The sequence below is a fragment of the Contarinia nasturtii genome, unplaced genomic scaffold (genome assembly GCF_009176525.2).
Source record: "Contarinia nasturtii isolate CC-2019 unplaced genomic scaffold, AAFC_CNas_1.1 Cnas_scaffold_993, whole genome shotgun sequence".
NCBI classification, from domain to species: Eukaryota; Metazoa; Arthropoda; class Insecta; order Diptera; family Cecidomyiidae; genus Contarinia; species Contarinia nasturtii.
The window spans coordinates 777,159-800,385 of record NW_022198340.1 but is presented as its reverse complement, the minus strand read 5'-3'; the positions used below and the strand labels follow the sequence as shown (position 1 = coordinate 800,385).

The 23,227-nt window shown below is 33.2% G+C and overlaps 4 protein-coding genes and 1 long non-coding RNA gene across 6 annotated transcripts; all 5 read right to left on the bottom strand.

Annotated features, from left to right (window-relative positions):
* Positions 1–974: 974 nt before the first annotated feature.
* LOC116343230 (endoplasmic reticulum lectin 1) lies at positions 975–3,335 on the bottom strand. Of its 2 annotated transcripts, XM_031771174.1 has the most exons (5): positions 2,982–3,334; positions 2,225–2,908; positions 2,003–2,059; positions 1,643–1,834; positions 975–1,562 (listed from the first exon to the last, which is right to left on the bottom strand). In XM_031771174.1, the coding sequence occupies exons 1-5, from the start codon at positions 3,120–3,122 to the stop codon at positions 1,104–1,106; spliced, it is 1,533 nt and encodes a 510-aa protein (XP_031627034.1). In that variant the 5' UTR covers positions 3,123–3,334; the 3' UTR covers positions 975–1,103. The 2 variants fall into 2 exon arrangements, with proteins under 2 accessions (XP_031627034.1, XP_031627035.1); XM_031771175.1 differs by lacking the exon at positions 2,003–2,059 and having other exon boundaries at positions 2,982–3,335.
* A 203-nt stretch (positions 3,336–3,538) lies between these two features.
* On the bottom strand, positions 3,539–8,549 carry LOC116343232 (large neutral amino acids transporter small subunit 1). Its single transcript, XM_031771176.1, has 7 exons — positions 6,762–8,549; positions 5,737–5,932; positions 5,537–5,639; positions 5,166–5,433; positions 4,908–5,101; positions 4,705–4,835; positions 3,539–4,434 (listed from the first exon to the last, which is right to left on the bottom strand). Exons 1-7 carry the CDS (start codon positions 6,998–7,000, stop codon positions 4,036–4,038), a joined length of 1,530 nt encoding a protein of 509 aa, XP_031627036.1. The 5' UTR covers positions 7,001–8,549; the 3' UTR covers positions 3,539–4,035.
* A 3,465-nt stretch (positions 8,550–12,014) lies between these two features.
* Positions 12,015–14,497, bottom strand: LOC116343334 (sentrin-specific protease 6-like). The gene is made up of 5 exons (XM_031771336.1): positions 14,382–14,497; positions 13,976–14,224; positions 13,301–13,898; positions 12,628–12,850; positions 12,015–12,384 (listed from the first exon to the last, which is right to left on the bottom strand). The coding sequence occupies exons 1-5, from the start codon at positions 14,386–14,388 to the stop codon at positions 12,208–12,210; spliced, it is 1,254 nt and encodes a 417-aa protein (XP_031627196.1). The 5' UTR covers positions 14,389–14,497; the 3' UTR covers positions 12,015–12,207.
* A 1,224-nt stretch (positions 14,498–15,721) lies between these two features.
* On the bottom strand, positions 15,722–19,473 carry LOC116343225. Its single transcript, XR_004201313.1, has 3 exons — positions 19,338–19,473; positions 19,066–19,168; positions 15,722–15,987 (listed from the first exon to the last, which is right to left on the bottom strand). It is a non-coding gene; the product is annotated as an uncharacterized LOC116343225 (long non-coding RNA).
* Positions 19,474–19,816: 343 nt separating this feature from the next.
* LOC116343423 (RNA-binding protein 25-like) lies at positions 19,817–22,949 on the bottom strand. Its single transcript, XM_031771466.1, has 5 exons — positions 22,610–22,949; positions 22,317–22,478; positions 21,943–22,203; positions 20,478–21,264; positions 19,817–20,413 (listed from the first exon to the last, which is right to left on the bottom strand). Exons 2-5 carry the CDS (start codon positions 22,461–22,463, stop codon positions 20,232–20,234), a joined length of 1,377 nt encoding a protein of 458 aa, XP_031627326.1. The 5' UTR covers positions 22,464–22,478; positions 22,610–22,949; the 3' UTR covers positions 19,817–20,231.
* Between the last annotated feature and the right edge of the window lie 278 nt (positions 22,950–23,227).

Sequence of the window (23,227 nt, the reverse complement as noted above, 5' to 3'; positions counted from 1 at the left end):
TACATTTTTAATTAAATGGTTTCATTCCATTTAACCTTTAACCATGTTTACAGTCAATTTTATTTTTGAAGCAGATAAAATGAAACCAAAGATTATTTTTGACGAAAATGTTAATTTATTTGGAAAATTCATAAAATTAAAAAGGAAAAAAAACAAGACAAGAACGGACGAAAAAAAATATTGCTGAAAAAACGATTGAATGAAAAAATCGAAACATAAGAAAAAAAGGTATTTATAAAAAAAATATTAGTAATATAAATGTCTCATGCGAAATGAAAAAAAAAAAGAAAAAAAAAGTTGAAAAAACATCACACAAAAGAGGTGCAAAAAATGGGCAAATCGCTCGGCAATACCCATGCATGGAAGTGTTCTGAACAAGTTTAACTTAATTAACGAAGCTAAGAATTTACTTAACCAACAACAATTTGGAGTACGGTAGATTTGTCATCACTCATATGCTCAACCGTGCGTTCAGCAACGACTGGCATTACTGTGCAAACGGGAACATACAAGCAATGACTAGAACATCTACCTAAAGAGTGTGATAAGCCACTGCACTGAGCAGATCTGCTTGAATTTACTAACACGGTAAAAGCGATCAATGTCCAGTTCGTGCCTATCTCACGACAGAACACACACCTCCAACTATATAGGCATTCCATTTCTTTTATATACAAAAATATGGAAATTCGTCGCCTATCGAATTATAATTTTTCTAAAGTGAAAAAACGCACCGTGGCGCCATCTCTCCCATGATTTCGATTGTTGGTGTATTTGCTCAGAATGTTTGACATCTCATTGAGTTGTATATTGTTTATACTATGAGATGAACATAGAAGAAAAACATTGAAATTTCAATTTTATTAATTTAATTTTTTTTATTAAATTGTGAATTCACTTCTTTAAAGCATTCTCTTGAAATGCATCAAATAATTACAGTCTTAGAAACTAATTTATAAATAAAATGGTCGCCATTTCTTGAAATTGACTTTACAAAATCGCTGAATCTATTTTTTTTATTCTCGTTGAATTCATTGCGAAAAGAGAAATGTTTCACACTTTCTTCAAGATCAATTTAATATTGCATTTTCTAAGCACAATCCTTATAATTCATTTTTCGGTAATGATGCACTATCGGTAGTACCATCGTTAGCACTATCAATCACTGATTTTCGTGTGACCAAACCATCTTCGTCGGCTTTTTCAATGATTTCACAAATGAGCGGCGACTCAACGCCCAAAATGTAATGGCACATTTTCGGCTCCATCAAAAATAGAGACACTTTTGACATCGACGTTGAATTTTCCAAACATTTCAACTGAACCTCGGTTTGACGCTTCTGGCCGGTTTCATCACAAATGGATCCGCCTTGGTAGTAGTGCGTTATATGGGTACGGGCACTGAACTTCTTTGGACGCTTTTGTGGATTTTCTTTCAACCATTCTTTGTGCGCATCTTCATTGAAATAACCCAACATTAATGATGTTTCACCATTTTTATCCACATGGAACTGACGCACATAACGACCGTAGCAAAATTCATATTTCCACCAACCAGTACCCTAATAGAGAGAAAATTGAATGCGATAAATAGCTAATTAGCGATGACTAACAAGAAGAGAAGAGAATGAGAAATACTTACGCCAGTAAGACAATTTTTGCCTTCAAGAAAATCGAGCACCGGTGACAAATTATCGACTCTTTTTTGTAATATGCTTGGTTGTGACGTTGGCGTTGGTTCTTCATCTAATTCTCCTGCTAAAGCGGCGGCAACCACTTTATTGATATCTGGTAGCATTTCATTTGTTAAAATGTCCGATTTTAAGGTTCCATCCTGACAACAACAAAAAAATCGTGAATTTTGATGATTTAAAGCATGAAACGGTCTTTAAAGTGATTAATTGCATAAAATCAAGAAAATGCGTGCAAAAATGGTGAAAATGATCGAAATTATAAATATTTAAAAGCATGCACAAGAAAAAGACAACAAAAAAAAACAAACCTTTGGATTAAATTTAACTACTGAAACTCGTGGTTGCTTATTGCTTTTAGATACTTCCTATTGTAAATCAAGAATGTGTGAAAAATAGAAAATAACAAATAAAAAAAACACAAGACAATGCAAAAGACTTTCCAAAAGTGAACGAAAAAGGATTCAAGCCAAGAAAACCCACAAACACACGCGCCATGTGAAATAGGCAAAAAAGAAAAAAATATTTCATACCAAGATTTTCTTCATATTTTCCACTTCCATCATGAGTAGGCTTTTTGGTTTTGGCGGTGAATCGTTGAATGGTACACAGTTGATGGTATTGTCGTTGGCCTCTTTCGGGTTGAAACTTGGATGAACGCAAAGCGTCGGTGTAAGAATGACCACTTCGTAGTTGCACGTTGATGTTTCTTTCAATGAATAAACTTCATTTTTTCCATGCGGATAGCAAACGTATTGAACATTTGTAATACGTGATTCTCCGTTCAGATCACAATAAGTGCCATCACTCATTTCAACCTCCAAATACGGCAAATTAACACCATCAATTCGAATTGTTTTGTATTTTTCACCGCGTTTTTCTGCATCGGCCAATGTTTTAGCCAACTCTTCCGTTTTCTCCTTTGTCCATTTTCCCAAAAAATACTCTTGTTTTTTAACCGAATTTTGTTCACGGTCTTCATGGAATTGCTTCACATAGCTACCGTGGCACACCTCATACGTCCAGTAGCTTTCAATGCGATACGAACATGTAGCCGATGAAAAAAGTGTCGATACTAAGTCCAATGGCGATAAACCATCATATTTGGTTTCATTTTCCGTTTCGGGTTGGTCAATATTTGGTAGTAAACATTTATACTTTTCTTTGTGATGCGTTGTTACCACAACCGTTTCGAGATTTTGGGCAGCAGCCTCCTCCTTTTTTTCAAACAAAATCGCAAAATATCATTGACTTTGTGTTATCCATTGAATGAGATTTGTTTTGACTTACCTCTAATTTTTCATCGGGTCCCGGCCAATTGATTTTGAATAAAACTGTGTCATCAAAGCCCTTGTACTCATTACATGTTACGACAATTAATAAAAATGTGTACCAAGTACAAAATATCAGAAAATGCTGCTTTCGCAACATTTTACTAAAAATCAATAATTTCGGTCCAATTAGATAGATATACGAATAATTTGCGTCCAATTCTAGATTAACGCCATGTACAGATGAGTTTTTTTTTTTATTTGATTAATTGACGTTTGCCACAATTCAATGCAAATTGTAAAAAAGTTATTATTTGTTTTTATAAGAGAAAAAAAGCCGAGGAATCAATGACAACCACGTCATTGTCAAAAAATATTCAGTCTATTTATCAACACATACATTATTGTTTGGTTTGTGTGTAAACATCCGACACCAGATGGCCTGTCAACTCTCCGAATTGTAGCCACTTTTTAAATGGAATAAAAATGCAATTTTACTTTTTGATGTGAACACTGACACAAAACGAACTTTTATTATTATTTTTATATGACAATTACAAATATTTAATGTTGATTTTAGTTTAAGTAAATATACTGAAGCAATACACTTGATTAAGCATAAATTGGTCCTTTTTTTCTATCTAACTTGATAAAATTCATTTTTTGTATGAGTCTTTTTCATTTTGACTCTCGTCTAAATATGTTTTGAATTTTTCATCTTTTGTTAACAATGTTTCCATAAACATTAAAACCTGCAATTTAAACTCAAGTCAAATAATAAGCGATTGAAATGCTTTGAATGAAAAGAAAGAAAAAATGCTTTGTAGAAAATGAATTGGGAATTAAAATGATAAAATAGAGCTTCGACTCGAGATCGAAAAGCATCATATTGGCTATTCGAAGTTTATCTTGTGTTATTATATAAAAAAATAATGGAACGTTAAATATTGATTCTCTAATTGAACAAAATGTATGTTTAAAGTGATGTCTTTCAAAATGAAATGATACGGAATAATTACAATTAAACGTTATAAATATGAGACATTATGGGTGCAAAGTCATTGTTTTAAAATTTAGACGGATTTTTCTTCGTCGTCAACAAAAACTGTCGAGAACATAATTTGGCAAAAGCGTTCGATGCCCCTTGACAATCGAACATAACAGGATGGTTTATCCTTCCATGCCACGCCAACGTAATATACTGGAATTCCGGCCAATATAATCAAAATGCCGACCAATAAATTTTCGGGGGCTTCAAGGCTCGGCAAGAAAACCAATATCAAGCATATCACGATGAATACAACCGGAATGATTAGATTCACACGTATCGGTCGGGGAAGATCGGGTTTCGTCTTTCGCATCCAAAGCAATGCTGCAATACTAGCCACCACCGATAACCAAAGAATTTGGCTGAAGTAATTTATCAACAAGAACACATCCGCTGTGCAGAGCATTATCAATGAAATTAAAAGCTAAAAATAGAAGAGATAATCACACTAGTCATAGAGTGCCAGTTTGGAAAATCAAAAATATTGATCATCATGAAATTTTATTGTTGTTGTTTTTCAAATTTTCCGAATCTTCTTTTTATCGCTGTTGTGTGACTAAGACATCGTGGCCTTTAATTTCGTGGATATTTAAAAGACAACAACAATACAATCATTTTGGTAGAAAAAAATAATTTTTTTAAAATTTGACATCGACCGGTTTGACTACCAATCCAAAATATTTGCTATTTTTACCGAAAATATCAATGAAGGTATGGGAGTTTGCTGCTTATGATGAACGAGCGAAAAGAATGATGGCAAATTGCCGTCTTGCGCGCCAGTCGCAAACAATCGTGCCGAGGTGAATATAACTCCATTTACACCTCCTGCAAAATGATTTTTAGATTTGAGAATTGTCTTTGAAAATAAGAAAAAAGATTGAGTGAAATACAACTTACCGAAGCAGCTGAGAGCCACAAAAATCGGAATGCACCATGCAATCGGTCCAAATATTTTGTTGCCAAAAGTAACAGCCACGGCCACGGACCCAAGCATCTCTGCACGCGACACAACGGCGAAATAGGCCAAATTCACAAGCACATATATTATTGTCACCATAGGCATTGCAATCCAAATCGCACGCGGAAGATTTCTAAAATTGAGATAGTTTACACATAATTTACGCTAAGCGAAGAAGTAAGCGTTGAAATCTATACCTGTATGGATCGATGAGTTCTCCGGTCACAAAATTTAAATAATTCCAACCGCCAAAGGCGAAAAGTCCCGAATAAAATGCAAATCCAATGGACGAAGCATCATATTTGCCTTCCCATGGATTTTCAAAATACTTCAAGTCACTTGTGGCCATTGAGTAAAGGCCGGCAAGAATAATACTGATCAATGCAAATAGTTTCGCAGCAGTAAATATATCTTGCACTCTCATCGACAACTTTGTCGAAACGCAATTGATGGCGGTGAGAAGAGCTGCGTGCAACGAAAATTCATGAATATTTTATGAAATCGATTGATTAATAAAAAGTATAATATAAAGTATACAAAGTGCGTATGAATTATTCATTATACGTACATAGACAAACTGCAGCAAGCAATTGCACCGCTGTGGCTGGTGGATCACAATCCGGGAAAAATGGTTTCGCCGCATATTGAGCGAATGTCAATGCAACAATTGCCTAGATAAAGAAACACCGAAAATGGAATATAAAATGAATGCGAATAAAAAAATGAAACGAATTGAAGAAAAAGTAATCAATATAAAAGGAAATTTACTTGAGTTGTCGGTCGAATAATAAGTAGAGCCATCCATAGTCTTAAAAATCCAACAAGCGGTCCAAATGCGATGAGTAAGTATGCATAGTCACCTCCCGAACGTGTTATGCAAGTACCGAGTTCGGCATAACAAAGCGCGCCCAGTGTTGATAGAGTCCCACAAGTGGCCCATATCAGTAACGACGAGCCAATGGATCTGTGAAAATGAAAAGAATCGATAAATCAAGTTATGGAAATGTGTGTTCTAGAGTATGGAGCTCGTATTATCGAAGGTCATATATATTTTATACCAAAGTCACTGCATAGCAAGCAATTGAAAACGAAAAAGTGTGTGCCCTTTCTATTACTGTGTGTACAACTTTGTCACTGTGAGGATGCGTATCAACTCGAGTGTTTTACAAATTGAGTTGCGCAAATAAATGCTTGATTGTGAAAAGGGAGGGTTTTATCTTAAAAAAATGTTCACATCATTTTAGATTCATACAAATTAAACTTGTTAAATTCAATCATTGTCAATTTTCGGCCACACAAATGTATTGCACACGTTTTTTTTTCGTTTACATATGATGCAATAATAATGTCACATTAATAAGAATTTGCAATATAACACCGCAAAACAATAAATACAATTTCCATCCAAATTTAGGTTTAATCGTGCAAATAATCGAAATGTAGTTGTGGCAAATCGTTTTCTGATGCAATTGAAATGTCGTTCGCATCTCTCTATCTTTTTTCACAATAGCATTTCATATATGCAAATAGAAACTGGGACAGAAATGAGTTTGGAAAATGAATTTTTCGAAATCATTGTGTCAATAAAATTGTTTGGTGTATCGACTGCAATCTAACAATAGCAATTTTGCAGAAAAAAACGATCTATTTAAGTGCACTCGACCGGAAAGTTTTATAACAATAGATAATTTTTGCGATTGAGGCGCACCTCTCTTCAAACATTACATCTCCAATGAAAATGATGCAATTGAAAGCATCTTTCACACAAGAAAAAAAAAGAGAGCACAACTTACTCAGTGTATTTAAAGACTCCAGTTGGCGACACAAAAATGCCCGATCCAATAATTGTACCGATGATGATACCGACGCCATTCATTAAGGTGATTTTTCGTTCGATAACCACACGTTGTTCAATCTTATTCGATACAGTCGAAGATCCATTGAGTCTATCAGTAACTGCTGTCTCTTCAGAGTTAAGATCGTTGATAACTCCTGTCTCATTACTATTTTCACTATGCTTTTCACTCGACATCTTTTATTATTAATGTTGTCGTCAAAATTTAATTATTTCAGAACATGAACCAACCGTATCTTTCAATTAAAAATTACGCATTTTCCGAACGGAATTTGCATAAATCAGCATTAAATTTAAATATTACACTGCACTTTGCTGTCGTCGGCAAACTAATCAGTTAAAAAAAATTAATTGTGCTTGTCGACAACGTTGTAAAACTAGGTTTTCTTTCTCGTAATTTCACTATACGCATTCGATACTGTTTGTTTTGTAAATTTTAATTCAACAACAAGTAAATATATTAATAAATCAGACAAGAAAACATTCACAAAACCGAACACGAACAATTTTAAAATACAATTAAATGCAAAATGTTCGTTGCAACGACTTTTGTTTATGCATCGACACACCAAGCCGAAAAAAAAAATGAGAGAAGAGTGGAAAAAAAATATGTGGAATAAATCAACAGGTTAAAGGAAAAAATGCAGCGCGCACAAGAACGTAGTAAATACACTCACGCATACACTCTCAAAATGGAGCGGTTGAGAGCGTTTAAATGTTTGTTTTTGCAAATGTTTCTTTGGTGCCGACGACCACGTATCGAATGAAACGAAGAGAGATGAAAGCAAGTTACTGGCAATTTTCACTAACACATTTACACAATAACAACACAAACAAATGCAAAGTTCACTTGAAGAGATGGCTAAAATGTTCTTTACTTCATACGAATTCTGGTTCGATAATAATTCGAATAATTGCTGGTTCCAAAATCGTGCTTATCATGGAAATTGTGCAGAAAGCAACGACTGAGTGAAGATGATGAAATATTTCGATGAAACAAAATCTTGTGTTTTTTTTTTTGTTTTTCACATTGCCTCAATTACTCACACAGAGTGATATTGATTCGTATCGTTTTCGTGGGTAAAAACACAAATTGACACGCTTCTCGGTACAGCAACATGCGAAACAATTTGACTGTGTTGCGTCACTTGGTTCTAAATATCAATTGCAAAGTGTGTGATGCTTACAAACCAGCATTTTTCATTCACATTTATCCACACGCAAAGATTCACTCACTTTTTTTGTTCTTGTTAAGCGCAGGGCAAACTACGCAAATTTTTCTTTTCTCACTCTCCAAAACACTTTAACAAATTATATATCAAATCACTTGAGGTTTGAATTTTTGTTCTCTAGCTCTCTACTTCATGGTTTGCGTTTCGCTTTGGTAATTTCCAAAGATGAAGCAATGTCGACTTCTATGGTTCGGCTTGTCAGTGAGAGACAGAGAGAATGAAAGAATGACGACCACAACGACCACGAAGACGATGTTCTCGACTCAACTGTTGTGAGTGTACTATAGAACGCGTGTCTACCGGCATTTATATGTGTTTCGATTCTCAAAATCTTTTCATTCCCATCGACTTATTTGATTATTTGATGTCGACGGACTTTTTGGACCGGTATTCAAAACGTTTTCTCTTCTATTATACGTTTTACACTTTAATTCTTTTTTTGTGAATTGTATTGGTCGTTTTTTGCTTGTACGTTTTTGCCTATGCCATGACAATCACAAACTAAAATATGTACACAAAGAATGAGAACGTTTTAGAATACCAAACGCGTTAGCAATGCTATATGAACATAATACCTGGAGAAACGATACACATACACACATATACACATGGATATATGGAGGGGAAGTTTCAAACACGGAGACGAATGAGAGAGACGTGGAATATAAGTGAGAGAACTATTATACTGAGTGAGGAAACTATTTGATAACATTTACACTCGTATATAGTAAATATGTCATTTTAAGCACCACGTGCTGCACATATTGTAAATACGTTGAGTAAATATCTGCTTCGTTTTGAATTTATTGAGAAACAATGATGGTTTTGACATATGTCGTATCTTTGCTGTAAATTCAAAAGGCTAATGCAAATATAGGCATATAATAGTAATAAATCGTCGATAGAGAGTTTAGTTGATTACCAATTCTAATTGTTCTTCTAAAGAATTTACTTTACAGAGAGGTGTTTCATGAAAATATTATTCGCATCGCATTCTATTGTGACATTAATCGGGTTTAATTTTATGTCATCTGTCGTCAATTAGTTTAGATTGAAAATATGTGGAGCATTATTGATTTTGACGCCAAAGTCAGTAAATTGCACAATTATTGAATTTATGACAGACATTTGTTTGTTCTGTCCCGCAGTCTGAAAAAAATACCGACTCAGAACAAATCAACAAAATACAAGTCAACTTGAAAGGTTATATGTACAGACCGAGCGAACAATTTGTATTTGTAAAATGTAATTAATACATTTTTCTATTCTCATTCATACACAATGTGTACAATCTTTGTCGTATGAATGTTTGCTATGATCTACTGTCGTGTAAATTGAAATTTAATGGCATTTCAGATATTTCATTTTTATTGATTGTAAAAAAACCTGACTCCGCACCTAGGGGATAACCGTGAATTGCAGATCGAATAATTTATAATAATAAACGCTATTTCTCTCTATTTTTCACTAATTCTGCTAGTATTTCTACTAGTTTTTTCTAATACTGCTATTTTTTGCTAATTTCTCTAGTACGTCAAAAATATTGCATACGTCAGATTGACAGCATGATCGAATAACTGAAATGTGTTTACGTAAATGTTTCAAGTTGACACTTTCAACGTGTATATTTGAAGCAGGCACTAGCCTATACGTTTTCAGTAAGAAATCTGTCATCAAATCTACATTTCCGATTGCAATTCGTAAATTGTAGTTAATACAGATGAAACGTGCTTGGTTACGTGCCATTGAATATATTTTTTATTTAAAAATGAGAAAAAGCGTATTAAACTACATATTTTGATACATTTTAGTTCAATACTATTCAATTCGTTTGTTTTGTGAATTTTATTTTAATTAATTATTTCAATATATTCAAGAATAAATGCTTACTAAAGTATATACGTGTACAGTGCTAATTCTGCTATTTATTGCTAATTTTGCTATTTTCTTCATGTAAATTTCCCTATTTTTTGCTAATGTGCTAATTCTAATTCGCATGGATATCCCCTAGCTCCGCACACCGTGGGTGAGAAATTGAAGTTGACAGCAACGAGGCAATAAAGATAAGATCGAATTTTAAGCGTTGCGATTTATTTTAATAAATATAAAAACCACAATGTGCTTTGTCAACACTATTTAATCGTTAATAAACACAATGCACTTTATACTAGAAGAAAAATATGTGTTTTTCACAATTTTATTGTTCTATAGAGATTAGTTCAAATGGCCAGTGGTAAATCTTAATTAGAACCACGTAAGTTTATTCTAGTTTGTTTACACTGTGTGCAGTATGGATGTCTTCTGGCATACATTCAAAATACTGTCGAAATTTTTACGATTAGTTTACGATGCAAAACTATTATATTCTTGGCGGTTCGAATAATTATCAATTGGCACCACTATACCATTGTATCAACAGAAATACGAAGGTTGCGTAGTATAATGGCTATTATACTGGCATACAATTTGTAAGCGTTTATCAAAATTCAATGAGTTTGCATCATCAAGCCTTTTACAAATGCTTTCATTATATGAATCGTTGCGGCGAAAAAGTAGCTCTTATTTTTCTCCAAATAATACTGCAACATAAAGTTTTTTATGAATAGTTTATTTGTTGTATTACAACAAATAAACCGTGTGAAAAAAACTTCATGTTGCAGTATTATTTGGAGAAAAATAAGAGCTACTGTTTCGCCGCAACGATTCATATGGTACGTAAGCTCGAAGCTCTAGATGAGAATCGAAACGACAAAGAATTTCGGTGTGACTTGATTCGGTTCCACATTTTTGTTAAAAAGTGAGTTTCCAAATAATGAATGATCATTCAAAAATTTCAATTTGATTTGGTAATTATATTAATATAATGTTGGAATTACTAGTTTGACATTTACTGAACTGTCCCGTTTGACTTATTTGTGTAGAATCTCAAGCACCCTGATGTCAATATCATGTTACTTGTGGTTGCGTTCTCTGTTAGTTCTTCGAATCTCTTTTTGTATTGTTACTTTGGAAAATTGGCTACGGAAAGCTATTTAAGAATGGCTGATCGCTTATATGAGACAAACTGGCAGGAACTACCAATTAATTTACAAAAGTATTTCATTACCATCATTCAAATCACACAGAAGCCGTTATACTTTCACGGTTTTGGAATTGCAGTGCTTAATTTGGAAACATTCTGCAAGGTGAAGAAAAAAAATATTTCAATAAATACATAAAGATATAAACGTACATAACTTCTATCGATATTTTTAATCCCATTTAGTTATTACGTGCTGTACTTTCGTATTATACGCTGTTTAAAACATTGACATCAGACTAAGTACCTCTACTTTATTGGTAAAATTTGAGGAATATTGTGTTGATTAGTAAAACTGACACAGAAGGAGTTTATTTAATGCTTGTACGACTAATTTACACTAATATGACACCTGTACCTATTCACAATTTTCGCTGGTTATTTTATTCAACCAGACATTTCACAGAAAGACAGAAGAATCGAATATGATTTCTTTCCATTCAAATTCGAAGTGGTCACTCAATTTATAAGTCACAAAATGAGAAAAAAAAGAAAAAAAAACATTTAAAAAAATCTAGAAAAAAATATTAATAAATCGACAAAAAATGCTGTACATAGAATATTTGTATATTATTTAAAGCACATTTTTCTGATATAATCTCTAAGACCTTAAACATCGTTGTTGTCCTTTTTCGCCAATGTCACTGGACTTAGCTTCCGTTTTTGATTAACTCAATGTCTTTAGGTCGTTAGTAAGAGAGAGAAATAGAAAGGAAGAAACATTAATTCTTACTTGTAAACCGCTTGATATAGCTCAATGTTTTTAGGTCATTTAAAATTGTCAAATTTCAACTTTTTTCGTTAATCAATCATGGGAATTTCTTGCGCTGTTTTCTCCTGCATATAAAACAAATGAAATAAGAAACATCTTTTCTCAAAATAATTTATGAAAAAAAACAATCTGTTCAATTTTATTGCGTTCTTTTACACCGCTTCAATCAAAGTAAATTTTGAAGAAAAAAAAACACTTAATAATAGCCAATATACAAGTAATATATAACTAATAAAAAATGAATCGATGATCAATGTGAATGTGTATGTGATGAATATCGGAAGCAGAAAACCTTATCATCTTATGGGGGCAATCGAATGTCTGGTAAGTTAATCATCGAAAAACCGTTTTCAATATCATCGCTCATATGGTGTTTAATGAGTTCAGCAATATCGCGACGCTTTCGTGCTGCCGCTGAAGGTTCAAACCAATTTGCCAAATTTTTTATTGGAAAGTTGAAGTTCTTGATTGCAGAAGTCTGTAGAGAAACGAAACGCATTCAAAGAATTTAATAAAAATTGCTTTTTAAATGAATTATTTGTGGATGAAGTAATTTTTACTATTTGATTTCTTTTAATTGCAACATCCCTACACTCTTTATATGCAATAATACGTTTCTGTATTCAAACAACTTTCACGTTCATAGAATATGCATTAATTTTTTTAGAATGAGAAAAGAAAAAAATCTAAGCAAAATTGTCGAGAATAAATTGAAACAAACCGTGAAAAATTGCTCAATGTAATGTAACATGAAAAGTCCACAATCCGATGTATTTTCTTGATGTGGAACTTTAACGAGATAACCAGGCATATTGAAGGAATCAAATTTAAATTTGCCATCACCATTGAACTTCTTCTTATATTCTAAATTCAGGAACTCGCGAAGTACTGTGGGCTCTTTGTATCGTCCACCCGATAATGAGTCAAATATCAAAATGCATGGCCTGAAAATCAGAAACAGAAAGATTTTTCAACATTTCACAAATTAAACGTTACACCTCACCATTTGCTCTCTAGAACGACGCGAACGAGTAAAAAAAATACCAGACAATATATTGAACTAACTGGTCAGTTGAGCTGACAGTACGTTAGCCAGCTAAATGGACCAAAACAATAGAAGTTATTGTTATAATGAACAATCACTTCTATTAAAACAAGAAAAGTGATTCATCATTAAAACAATAACGTCTATTGTTTTGGCCCATTTAGCTGGCTAACGTACTGTCAGCTCAACTGACCAGTTAATTCAATATATTGTCTGAAAAATACTGATATACTCATGACTTTCATTTTTGTTGCATAAAAGTCGTTCTTTCGGAAAGCGTAAGCAAAAGATGATTTAATTTTTTTTATCGTGACCGAAATATGAACGAAAAACTTTTGTAAATACATACTTTTTGACGATTTTTATTGATGATTCATCCGTATCGCTTTCAATTCGACGTTTACCCTGTTTGACTGTCGATTTTACTTCAACGAGTCCGGCAAAGCATATAATTGCCAAATACCAATGTTCTCTCTGATTAATTGGCACGACGATAAAATCCATATCAAAGATGTTTATATTTTTGGTCCATCTGTCAAGGCGTGCAAGTTTTTCTTGGTTCGAATTCTTCCGATCGCTGGACACACTGTCCGTTAGCACTTGATAAAAAAATGAATCAAAAATGTGTGTGACATTTTTCTGTTCATCGGTCAAAACTTCACATGTTAAATATCGAATGTAATAGTTGACAATATTGTCATTCAAATATTCATCGCATGCCAAAGATGCATAGTCTTTGACATATATCGAAAGTCGTCCTGTACCAGTTGGTGGATATTGAAGACAAATGTCTGGGTCACATTTGCGCGATTTTATCTTATGACAAATCTGTTCAATATCTTCATGTGAAATCTCATCACAAAAACAAAATAGTTCTTTGATTGCTTCGCAAACAGCATTAGATGATTCAGTTTCCATAATAAGCACATAGTCATACCGATTTGGAGCTAAAAGAAGAATTGATTTGATTGGTTTTTTTTAGATAAAAAAATGTCTTCTCTTTTCGTTTTCTCGGTTTACATACCTGGTTTGATGTGCATTTGTTCGTAAACCTTTTGGCCAACCGATGGAAGAACGTAAAGCATAATTATTATTTTCATTCCCATGTGACAGACGCATTTGACGACGACTTTAATAGGTATTTGAATGTTTTCGATCGATTTCGTGGTCGAATCTTGTAGAACCATTCGGATTTCATTTGTTGTGAATTGAACATTTCCTTTTGGTTTGACTTTATCGGAACCGATATATATACACTGTGGCGCAAATTCAACTGGAAATGATTTACACATTTACATTAATTTGAAGGTAAACAAAATTATTTCGATGCAGATTCCAATAATCGAAATGATCAACTGTCATGCATATTTTGGATTATTGGACAGTAATGCATATTGTTTATATATAGAAATTTGCAAAATAAAACTTACCATCCATTTTTACTTTTATTTTTAAATTCGATTATGAGAGTAATGCGTTATGCTTGAGTAATGTTTCGTTACGATGTCAACTGCGTTTCAGTTAGAAAGTTTCTTATTGTTTGACAGCAAATGTTGTGTACAACATCGCATTGCGTTTGAGATTGTGTAGGTTTATTGACACTATCCTTCATGACATTTCAGCTCCCGCCAAATTTAATCTCTCCCCAATCATGTAAAGAACTATAGAATCTTATTTTTATAGTGACACTTCGCAAGATTTTGTAAAAGAAAAAAAGAAAATTGTTTGATTTGATGTTTTGAGGAATCTTTATTTACTAAAAATGAAATTACTTTTGAAACGATTTTTTACATACTGGAAAGCTGTTTACCAAATGGATATTCAAATTGAGTTTAAATCGGCTGATATTCATCCATCGATCATTATTCGCATTTTTGTTCTTTCATCGTCGATTTTGAATATTTTGTTTCTTTTCAATTTATTTGAATAATTCATCTCTGTAATTGTAGCAAAAGTGCCGTTGCAAAAAAAAAAAAAATACTGTGCATTCGGCACACATCAACGAATGAATTTATTATTTATTAATTTCGCATCCACATTGATTTACAATTTAAATTAAATTTGCGTTGGTGCTACAATTCAATAAAATCTTTAAGATTTGTTACACATTTCTACGTTCTGAGTAGAAGTCTCACTTTCATTCTCGGACATTCATATAAAATGGTGTCTTTTTCTTAATAAATTGCAAGGATTTCATCGGTTATTTACGATGTTTTTCTCGTTTTTTTAAAAGTCGTTTATTCACCTTGTTATTCACTCTAAGTGACGCTTTCGCCGATAGAACGTAATAATTCTGCAATGGACTCGTATAAATATAGACGATTGTTTAATATTTATCTTTGCATATTCTATCATATTGTCTATCACTTTTCATGTCTTTGACTTGTTCGAATGCTATTTTCGGATTGGAATGTATTGAAAGCTGTGTTAAAATCATGTGCGTGTTCAGTGCAAATTTGGAGCTTGCACTCAATTTTGATGGTTATTTTATTTTCGAATTCAGAAATTGTTTACATAGAACAAAATCCATTAAACCATTTAAATTCAATTTGAATGCAATAAACCAAAAAGTGGACAACTTCATGAAAAATATTTTTCAATTTCTTTTCGAAATATCGTCTTCATTTATATTTCCTTTGAAGTGAATAATTCATTCTTACAAAATAATTTCGGTCAAACATTTTCAGAATTCAGTTCAAGACAATCTTTCCAAGAAAATGATGAAACATTCACTGCAAACTCATCCAATTCGGTGAAATAAAAGACGTTGTTGTTTTATTAATATTTTAAAATGTGTTTTTTTTTTATTTATGGATTTGCATATTTCTCCACGGTGTCACTAACTAAAAAAACATGGTGAAATTAATTTTAGGAATTTTGTAGATTTTCCCTTCCCGAATTAAATGGTTGTGTATTTATTGCGGCCGGATTGCGTTGGCCAATGGAATCGGAAATCGGAGGCTGAATTGTTAGACATTGATCGTGGTATTGATGCTCTTTGTTGTTTTATCCTATCGATTTTAGTACATTTACAATCTGAAAGAAAGAAGTGTTTTGAACAATTAGCAGGAATTCAACGAAAAAAAGAGCGAACAATCTACAAAGCGAACCAAAAATGAGAAAATGATAGTGATTTTTTTTGAGTAAATAAACAGTATTCATGTTTATTTCATGAGTAAGATTAGAAAAATTCAAAACATTAAAAACATCATTCCATCCTTTCATGATCGATATGTGTTGCAATTCGAAAATGAAACATGTAAACGTTACATTCGTATTCTCTGTCTGGTAAAACATGACAGTGATGTCAACAATTAGCAACGCGTATAAACAAGAGAGAGTCAAGGATTCGAAAACAAACTATAAATTCATCGATACGGAAACATATGTTACGAAATTGACGGGTGTGTATCAAAACAACGTTAGCTATGTGATTTTTCACTAACTTTCCGCCTCAACCAAAAGAAAAATTCAAAATTGTAAAACTTTACTATAAAGTTGGACCTAGACAAAAATTTAAATTTTTTTTCTTGTCAAATTGAGAAAATATAGAATATTACCACTTCAAATGAGTAATTGATAAAAGAAAAACATGTTAATATGTTTCGAGATTATCGTTAACAACCTATAGTAGAAATTTACGAGGAACATTCATGTGGCAACGTCATTCGTCAGAAAATGTCAGATGGACATGAGTATTATAATCTCGGCCGCAAAAAAAACTGTACCACAAATGTGGAGGCGTAAAGATCATACATACTGTCACAAAATTCATCTGTATTTCGTCGAAAGCAACATCTATCGACATTATAGACACAATGTTTTCAATCTCAACTGGCACCATATACAAATTGCGTACAAATTTTTATCCGAGCCCATCCCATCTTATTCTCTATCTTTCACACAAACTCGATTGACTCGGCCGGAAAAATTGATTTTTTTTTCGGCTAAGGTCATAACCGCTGCATATGAAAATATATTTCTATATGATTGGTATATGAAATTGATAAGATTTATGACGAAGCCAGCTTTCTTGTTTGACGTTCAATTTGCGGTTTTGTTTTATTTGTTTTTGTCCAATTAAACAAAGATATGTGCAATGTGACTTGGGCATTTTAATTTCTGTTTAAAAATTGCTTTTGGATAAGTTGCTTGAAAGGATAAATAGGGGATAGCATTTAAATTTATATTTCCCGGTCAATTTAAACGTTGAGCCATCGTTGTGCCATTTTAATAACTCATAACTGAAATAAATTTTAAGTTTTTTGACATTGATAAAGTGTAATAAAGTTATTTTTACGGTAAATCGGCATGAGAGTGCAGACTTGTCCGTTGTATATGAATACCACACCGCAGCCAGATGAAAAACAATAAAATTGAACCGAATTACATAACAAAGTGTAGGAATTGTTTCGGTGTGTTGTCTTTTCCTCAGAAAAAAAACTATGTCTCTCATCAAGAGAGAAATTCTATCATAACGTCGTCACCACTTTATTGTCGACTATTTTATATACATTTTTTTTTGTGTAAAAGAAAATGTTCATTTCTATTTTTCGTTGCGAATTCTTAATTTCTGTGTTGCTTGTGCGGTGGAATCAAGCAGGAAGAAAAATTCACTTAACTATTTATTGAGATATTTCGTTTTTCTCAAGTTATAATGATTCGGTTTTTAAGTTGTTGTTGCCATGTTCTGTTTCGTGTGCTATAATAAAATTTATTGCCCCACTGAAAAATAGATAACAGCTCCGAGAACGATTGAGTTGTTCGCGATCAAGAGAATACGGATATATGAAAATCTATGTAAAAAAATTCAGCTTTAGATTTTATTTTATTGATGCTAACGCCAAATAAATAATCACAGGCTTGTGTCGAATACACACCTTTGTTTCGTGTTCGGTCATTTGTGTGTGTGTCGGTATTTTGGTCGAATTAATTTGATTTCATTTCATGTATATTTGACGTGTGCCGATACAAAAAGAAGTTCGTGTTTCGAAATCGTACATAATATGAGATATTTTTGAATCTAATTTATGTGATATGGCCAGGGCTCTGCTACTACAATATGCGCGTTTTTTTCTTCTATTAATTCATTTTGAATGACGAAAAAAAAAGAATCCAAGATCAGTTATTGCAATGCGTACTACACGACAGCTTGAGAAGTTGGCAATTTTAAAGATAATTTTAACACGATTTCGTACTTTAAAAAAGGTTCAGCGGGATAGCTGATTTGGAATCACCGCGTGCGGCAGCCGACTATTTGCATAAATCTACTCGTTTAATCACTGATCTCTGTCTTCAATTAGAATTGTATTTTTTTTGCACGCAACGATACATTCATGTTAAGGCTGTTGAAAATAATTTGAGAAAAAAATTCTCAAGTGATTTCGAAACATCGGAAGAAAAAACCAGCCACAAAATTGCCAAATGTAAATGAAAAAAATGAACAACAACGAAAAGTAAAAAAAAAGTATGCATCGAGCCGTACAGAAAAGATAGGCAGATGAAAAACGAATGGAAAATGTTAAAAATAGCCACCCGAAGTCCATTTTTTTAATATATTTCACGATGCAGAAAATCAAGTAATTATGATTGCCACAACCTCTGGCGAACAGTCGAGAACCGAGAACGAAAGTGAATTTCTTTTTTTTTCATCTTCATTACTGGCGTCGAATAAAGTGCGTAGCATTCGAAAACAATAAAAAGAATAATTTTACGCCTGATCATACTCGAGTTGAGCAATTTTCACGATTATGCCTGGCAGTTTACTGTCGCCAATTTTTCGTTTTTTGTGTCAGCTGGACATTCTGTCACATTCCTTGGTCGAGATTTTCTTATTTTAGACTTGGGCAACGTTCCTTTCGGTGTCAATGGCAACGTAAAATATTTTTCACTTTTTTTTCTTCAAATTCTGTGAATTCTTAAATTCGGTTCGAACTGGAAATTAGTCGTCGTTAAATTTTTCCGAAAATCACTACGATGACTTTTTTACGATCTCTTCAATTATTAATTAAATATAGTTTTTCGTTGATAATTTTTCTTCATTTAAATTTGGTTCGCATTCAAAAAAATTGTGTCAATTGCAAAAATATAAGAGCGATTTTATGATACACTTACTTATTTAAAAGACTGGCATACAATAGATATAGAGCAAACAAAAGTACCACCAAGACCAAAAAACTGGTCATTAAACTGCTTGCTTCATTCATTTTTGATAGATCTATAGAAAATAATATTTGAAAAATTATTAAATTTCACTTGAAATTTCGTGATTCACTTAAAATTTCTATCCTTTTTCTTCAGAAAATGTAAAACTCAAAATTTTCTCTCAGAAAAAGAATCGAATTAATCGAAATAATGAAAAAAAATATGTAGAAACGATTCGTTACTTTGAACTGGACGCGCGTCGTGCTCGGACAAGTAGCGATTACTTTCTAGTTGAATGTGCTGGGGAAAACTGTAAACGATGCCAGGCGTTCGATATACGGCGGACGATATTATGTGTGTATGTTTTCTTTTTTCTTATTGTGATGTGATACGCAAACAGCTTTCCGCCATGGAAAATATGATTATGAGAAGAAAAAAAAAATATGGATGCGCTGTTTCACACGTACATTTGCAAAATTAAAAATATTTTGCAACAGTATGGCATCTATTGGCTTGTTGATCATTCCGACACAATCCGATATGTGAGTAAAATTATGCGAATTCTCTGAAAACTTACTTCAATATAAAACACGATTCGGTTACTGGCGCCCGAGATTAACGCTCGTTACGTCATCAAATATAACTTTCATCGCTGAATTCATTCGGTTTTAGTATGAAAATCAGATCGAAGAGCTGACAAAAAAAATGAAAGACCATCAAATCCATATATTGTTTCTCTTTCGGTACAATGACCATTTTAATTTAGAAATATCACTTCATTTTTTTCTTAAGTTATACTAAAATACAACTCAAACTTAATTTTATTGTTCAACTTTTTTTTTGTTAATAGTCGTTTGTTTTTTTTCTGTGGTTCAATTTTAAATGATAAGGAAACGTACACAAGAATAGCACAAGTCTCTAGTTTTCTATTTGTAATTGTTCCGGTTTGTTCTGTAGTTAGATATTTAGATTTTCGATATTAATAGTCTTGATCGAATATATATATGTTTTTGTTAAATGTAAAATTATTTGTGAAACAGAAAAAAATCATATTGATGTCGCCCATACAATAGGCATAATAAATGAAAATAATTAGCATGAAAAAAATTGGTTTGAGAGGTTGTATGAGGATGCATCTATTCATGATCAGAATTCCAAGTTAGACGCGATTCATAGAATGCGATGACAACGTCTGGGCATTTAGAATTGGCAACTTTTGCTGGAACGAGTGTTGCCTTATCAAAACCTTGCCATTTTATTAGAAATTCCAAATCACCACGTCCGTCCGAAGCGCCTAAGATCGATTCAGCTTTATGACCTGAAAGAACATGACATAATCGATATAAACAGCCAAATCTTCAGCAATGAACAATTATTATTACCAAATTCGAAGCCAAGCTCTACGGTTCCAATATCGTCATCCCTTTCGTCGTCCATATCATCACTTTCACCATCGCTTTTTTTCACCGATTTTTCACGTTTCTTTTCGTCATTTTTGCCACGTTTTTTGACGCTAACTTCGAGACTTTTGCGGGTTTTTTCGCGTCGAACTGGATCAGGCGTTTGTGAAATACCATTAGTTAGTTTGGTTTGTTTTGGTGGCGAGCCACCGGAGTTACCATTTTTTTCTGCTGAATTTCTTTTCAGTTTGGGTTTTGTTTCAGATCCTTTGATTTCCGTGATTTCCATTGAAGAGTCATCGTCATCATCGTCGTCAGAAATACCATTCTGCTTTGATTTCGATAAGTTTTCACGATTTTCCTTGTCTTTTCTTTCTTTTTCACGTTTTCGGGACAATTCTTTTTCTTTTTCCTCTTTCTGACGTTCCTTTTCACGCTCCTCTTTCTGACGCTTTTTTTCACGTTCCTCTTCGCGCTTTTTTTCACGTTCTTCCTCACGTTTCTTTTCACGTTCTTCTTCGCGCTTCTTTTCACGTTCTTCCTCCCGTTTCTTTTCACGTTCTTCCTCGCGTTCGCTTTCTATTTGATCGCTTTCACTTTGCGCGTCCTTTTTCTTTGCCTTTTCATTGTCATTCTTTTGTGGGTCCTTCTTCTTTCCCTTTTCATTGTCATTTTTTTGTTTGTGATCGTCTTTTTCGGCATCTGATTCATCGGAGGATAAAATAACACGTTTGCGTGACGATGACTTTCGCTTTTCCTTTTCTTTGTCCTGAGAAATAAAAAATGTATATAAATTCAAAAAAAAGAACCTGTGGCAAATGTCATACTAACTGTCAAATTCAAATACAATTTCTTATGAGAAGGAAAGAAACAAACATATGGAGTGACACAAGTTCTTTGGAAAAAAATTACAAAAATCTATACTCTAAAAATTAAATGAGAATCAAACATCAAATGTCACAAATATACGATCAAAGACAAAAGATATGCATCGCATTGAAAAGTACGTACACAAATCCAACCGAAAAAAAAGTATCGCATTTCGGAATTGTAAATGTATATGTTTGGCGACAAAAGTCAATTCAATGTCTGTGTGTCTTCGCACCAAACAACATTAAAACGTATAAAATATGGGCAATGTCGCTTGCGACCGACTTGTGCTTCTTCTCCTTCTTCTTCGTTTGTTTCGTTTGTGCATAAACAAAGTGTATTGTTTGTATAAGTGACAAAGATGTGTGCTCAGCAACACTTGAAATGTTCAACTATAAATTCTTAGAATAGCGGTATATTAATTGCGTCGTGAATTATCTTTGTTGTAAGTGGCAACAAATACGAAAATGCAAGTGTGCGCTTTGTCTATACTTGGGCATGCAAAAAACACACACACACTTCTTTCTCTCTGTCTCTTTCTTTTGTTGTAGAAAACTGAAAAATAATGTCTACGTACCGTTACTTCAATATCCTCCGATACTGTTGACGAATCGCGTTTCTTACGCTCCTTGTCACTTTTGCCATGGTCTTTTTCACGTTCTTTGGACTTCTCTTTAACATTTTCTTTGGTTGATCGACGCTCCTTTTGTTTCTTATCTTCATCTTTTTTTAACTTCCTCTCATATTCAGCAATCAATTCGTGACAATTAAGATTTGCGACCGGTTCCCATGTGCTTTCCGCCTCGCTATAGCCTTCCCATTTGATATAATATTGGACCTTGATGAGAGAGAGAGAGAGAGAGAGAGAGAGAGAGAGAGAATAAAAATTACCGGCACCATTTGATTTATGTACTACAAACAAAAATACAATTGAAAATGAGCAATACTCACTTTGCCCGCTTTAGTGCGTTTATCAAGCACTTTCTCGACAACATAGTCTTCTTCTTCTTCTGCTTCCACTTCGGCACCATCAGATGAATGCACCGATTCGGCTGAACTGACGTTGGCATCTTCTTTTTGATTCTTTTTTCCACCCATTCTGCGCGAATACCACTGCCAAATATCAAATTAAAAACCAAATGCCATTTAAAGTTAGACGAAATAATTAAAAAACTATCGTTCAGCATGGACGACAATTGTAACGCAATTAAGTGTGTGCCATATTATTTTCTCTCTTCGCTTACCTTGAAATTTGCCGGAGATGAAACTATTCAATGTACACTTGTTTTTTTTTTGTTTTGTTCTTCGTTAATTCCAAACCAAATCAAACCGGTTGAAGTTGATTTATTTGTTAATACACAAATAAAAAACTACAAATTTATCGTGTGGTCAAATTATTATTTTTTTTTAGACAAATTTGACTGAATATGTTAGCGGTACATCGAATTATGTGCATTCAAAATAAGTATGCAAAGAGTACGGAGTGCAGACACACAGTAGTTTTGATCGTCAATCAGAGAATGACGTTCAGATAATAATACAACCAAACAACAAAAAAGAATGTTTGCAAATCGGCATTTTTGCCAATGTATATGTGTGCTATGCCCTTTTTTCCCAATAAACTTATTCGAATTTTGAATTTAAAGTGTCAAGAGCAATAGGCGATTTACACATTTCATTTGTGTGCGAGGGGAATCTTTTGTCTGTGTTTGTATAGTTTGAAGTTAGATGAGAGCAATGCGTGCGTTTAATCTTCTATTTTTCTTTTCGCTTGCTTGATTTTCGGCGCGTAAATTTATCAACATAAATCGAATGACGAATCACTTCAGATCAAAAGAGAATATTTTTTATTTTACGTAAGA

Coding starts and splice junctions, on each gene's coding strand:
- LOC116343230 (XM_031771174.1), bottom strand. CDS start 3,122: ATGTTGCGAAAGCAGCATTTTCTGATATTTTGTACTTGGTACACATTT. Junction 2,060..2,224: donor AAAATATGAAGAAAATCTTG/GTATGAAATATT, acceptor GATTTACAATAG/GAAGTATCTAAAAGCAATAA. Junction 1,835..2,002: donor TAGTTAAATTTAATCCAAAG/GTTTGTTTTTTT, acceptor TGTTGTTGTCAG/GATGGAACCTTAAAATCGGA.
- LOC116343232 (XM_031771176.1), bottom strand. CDS start 7,000: ATGTCGAGTGAAAAGCATAGTGAAAATAGTAATGAGACAGGAGTTATC. Junction 5,933..6,761: donor GGAGTCTTTAAATACACTGA/GTAAGTTGTGCT, acceptor TCATTTTCACAG/ATCCATTGGCTCGTCGTTAC. Junction 4,435..4,704: donor TACCTTCATTGATATTTTCG/GTAAAAATAGCA, acceptor TTCTATTTTTAG/CTTTTAATTTCATTGATAAT.
- LOC116343334 (XM_031771336.1), bottom strand. Junction 12,851..13,300: donor TCAATAAAAATCGTCAAAAA/GTATGTATTTAC, acceptor TCTGATTTTCAG/GCCATGCATTTTGATATTTG. Junction 12,385..12,627: donor ACATTGAGCAATTTTTCACG/GTTTGTTTCAAT, acceptor GTTTCTCTACAG/ACTTCTGCAATCAAGAACTT.
- LOC116343423 (XM_031771466.1), bottom strand. CDS start 22,463: ATGGGTGGAAAAAAGAATCAAAAAGAAGATGCCAACGTCAGTTCAGCC. Junction 21,265..21,942: donor CGGAGGATATTGAAGTAACG/GTACGTAGACAT, acceptor TTTATTTCTCAG/GACAAAGAAAAGGAAAAGCG. Junction 20,414..20,477: donor AGAGCTTGGCTTCGAATTTG/GTAATAATAATT, acceptor ATGTTCTTTCAG/GTCATAAAGCTGAATCGATC.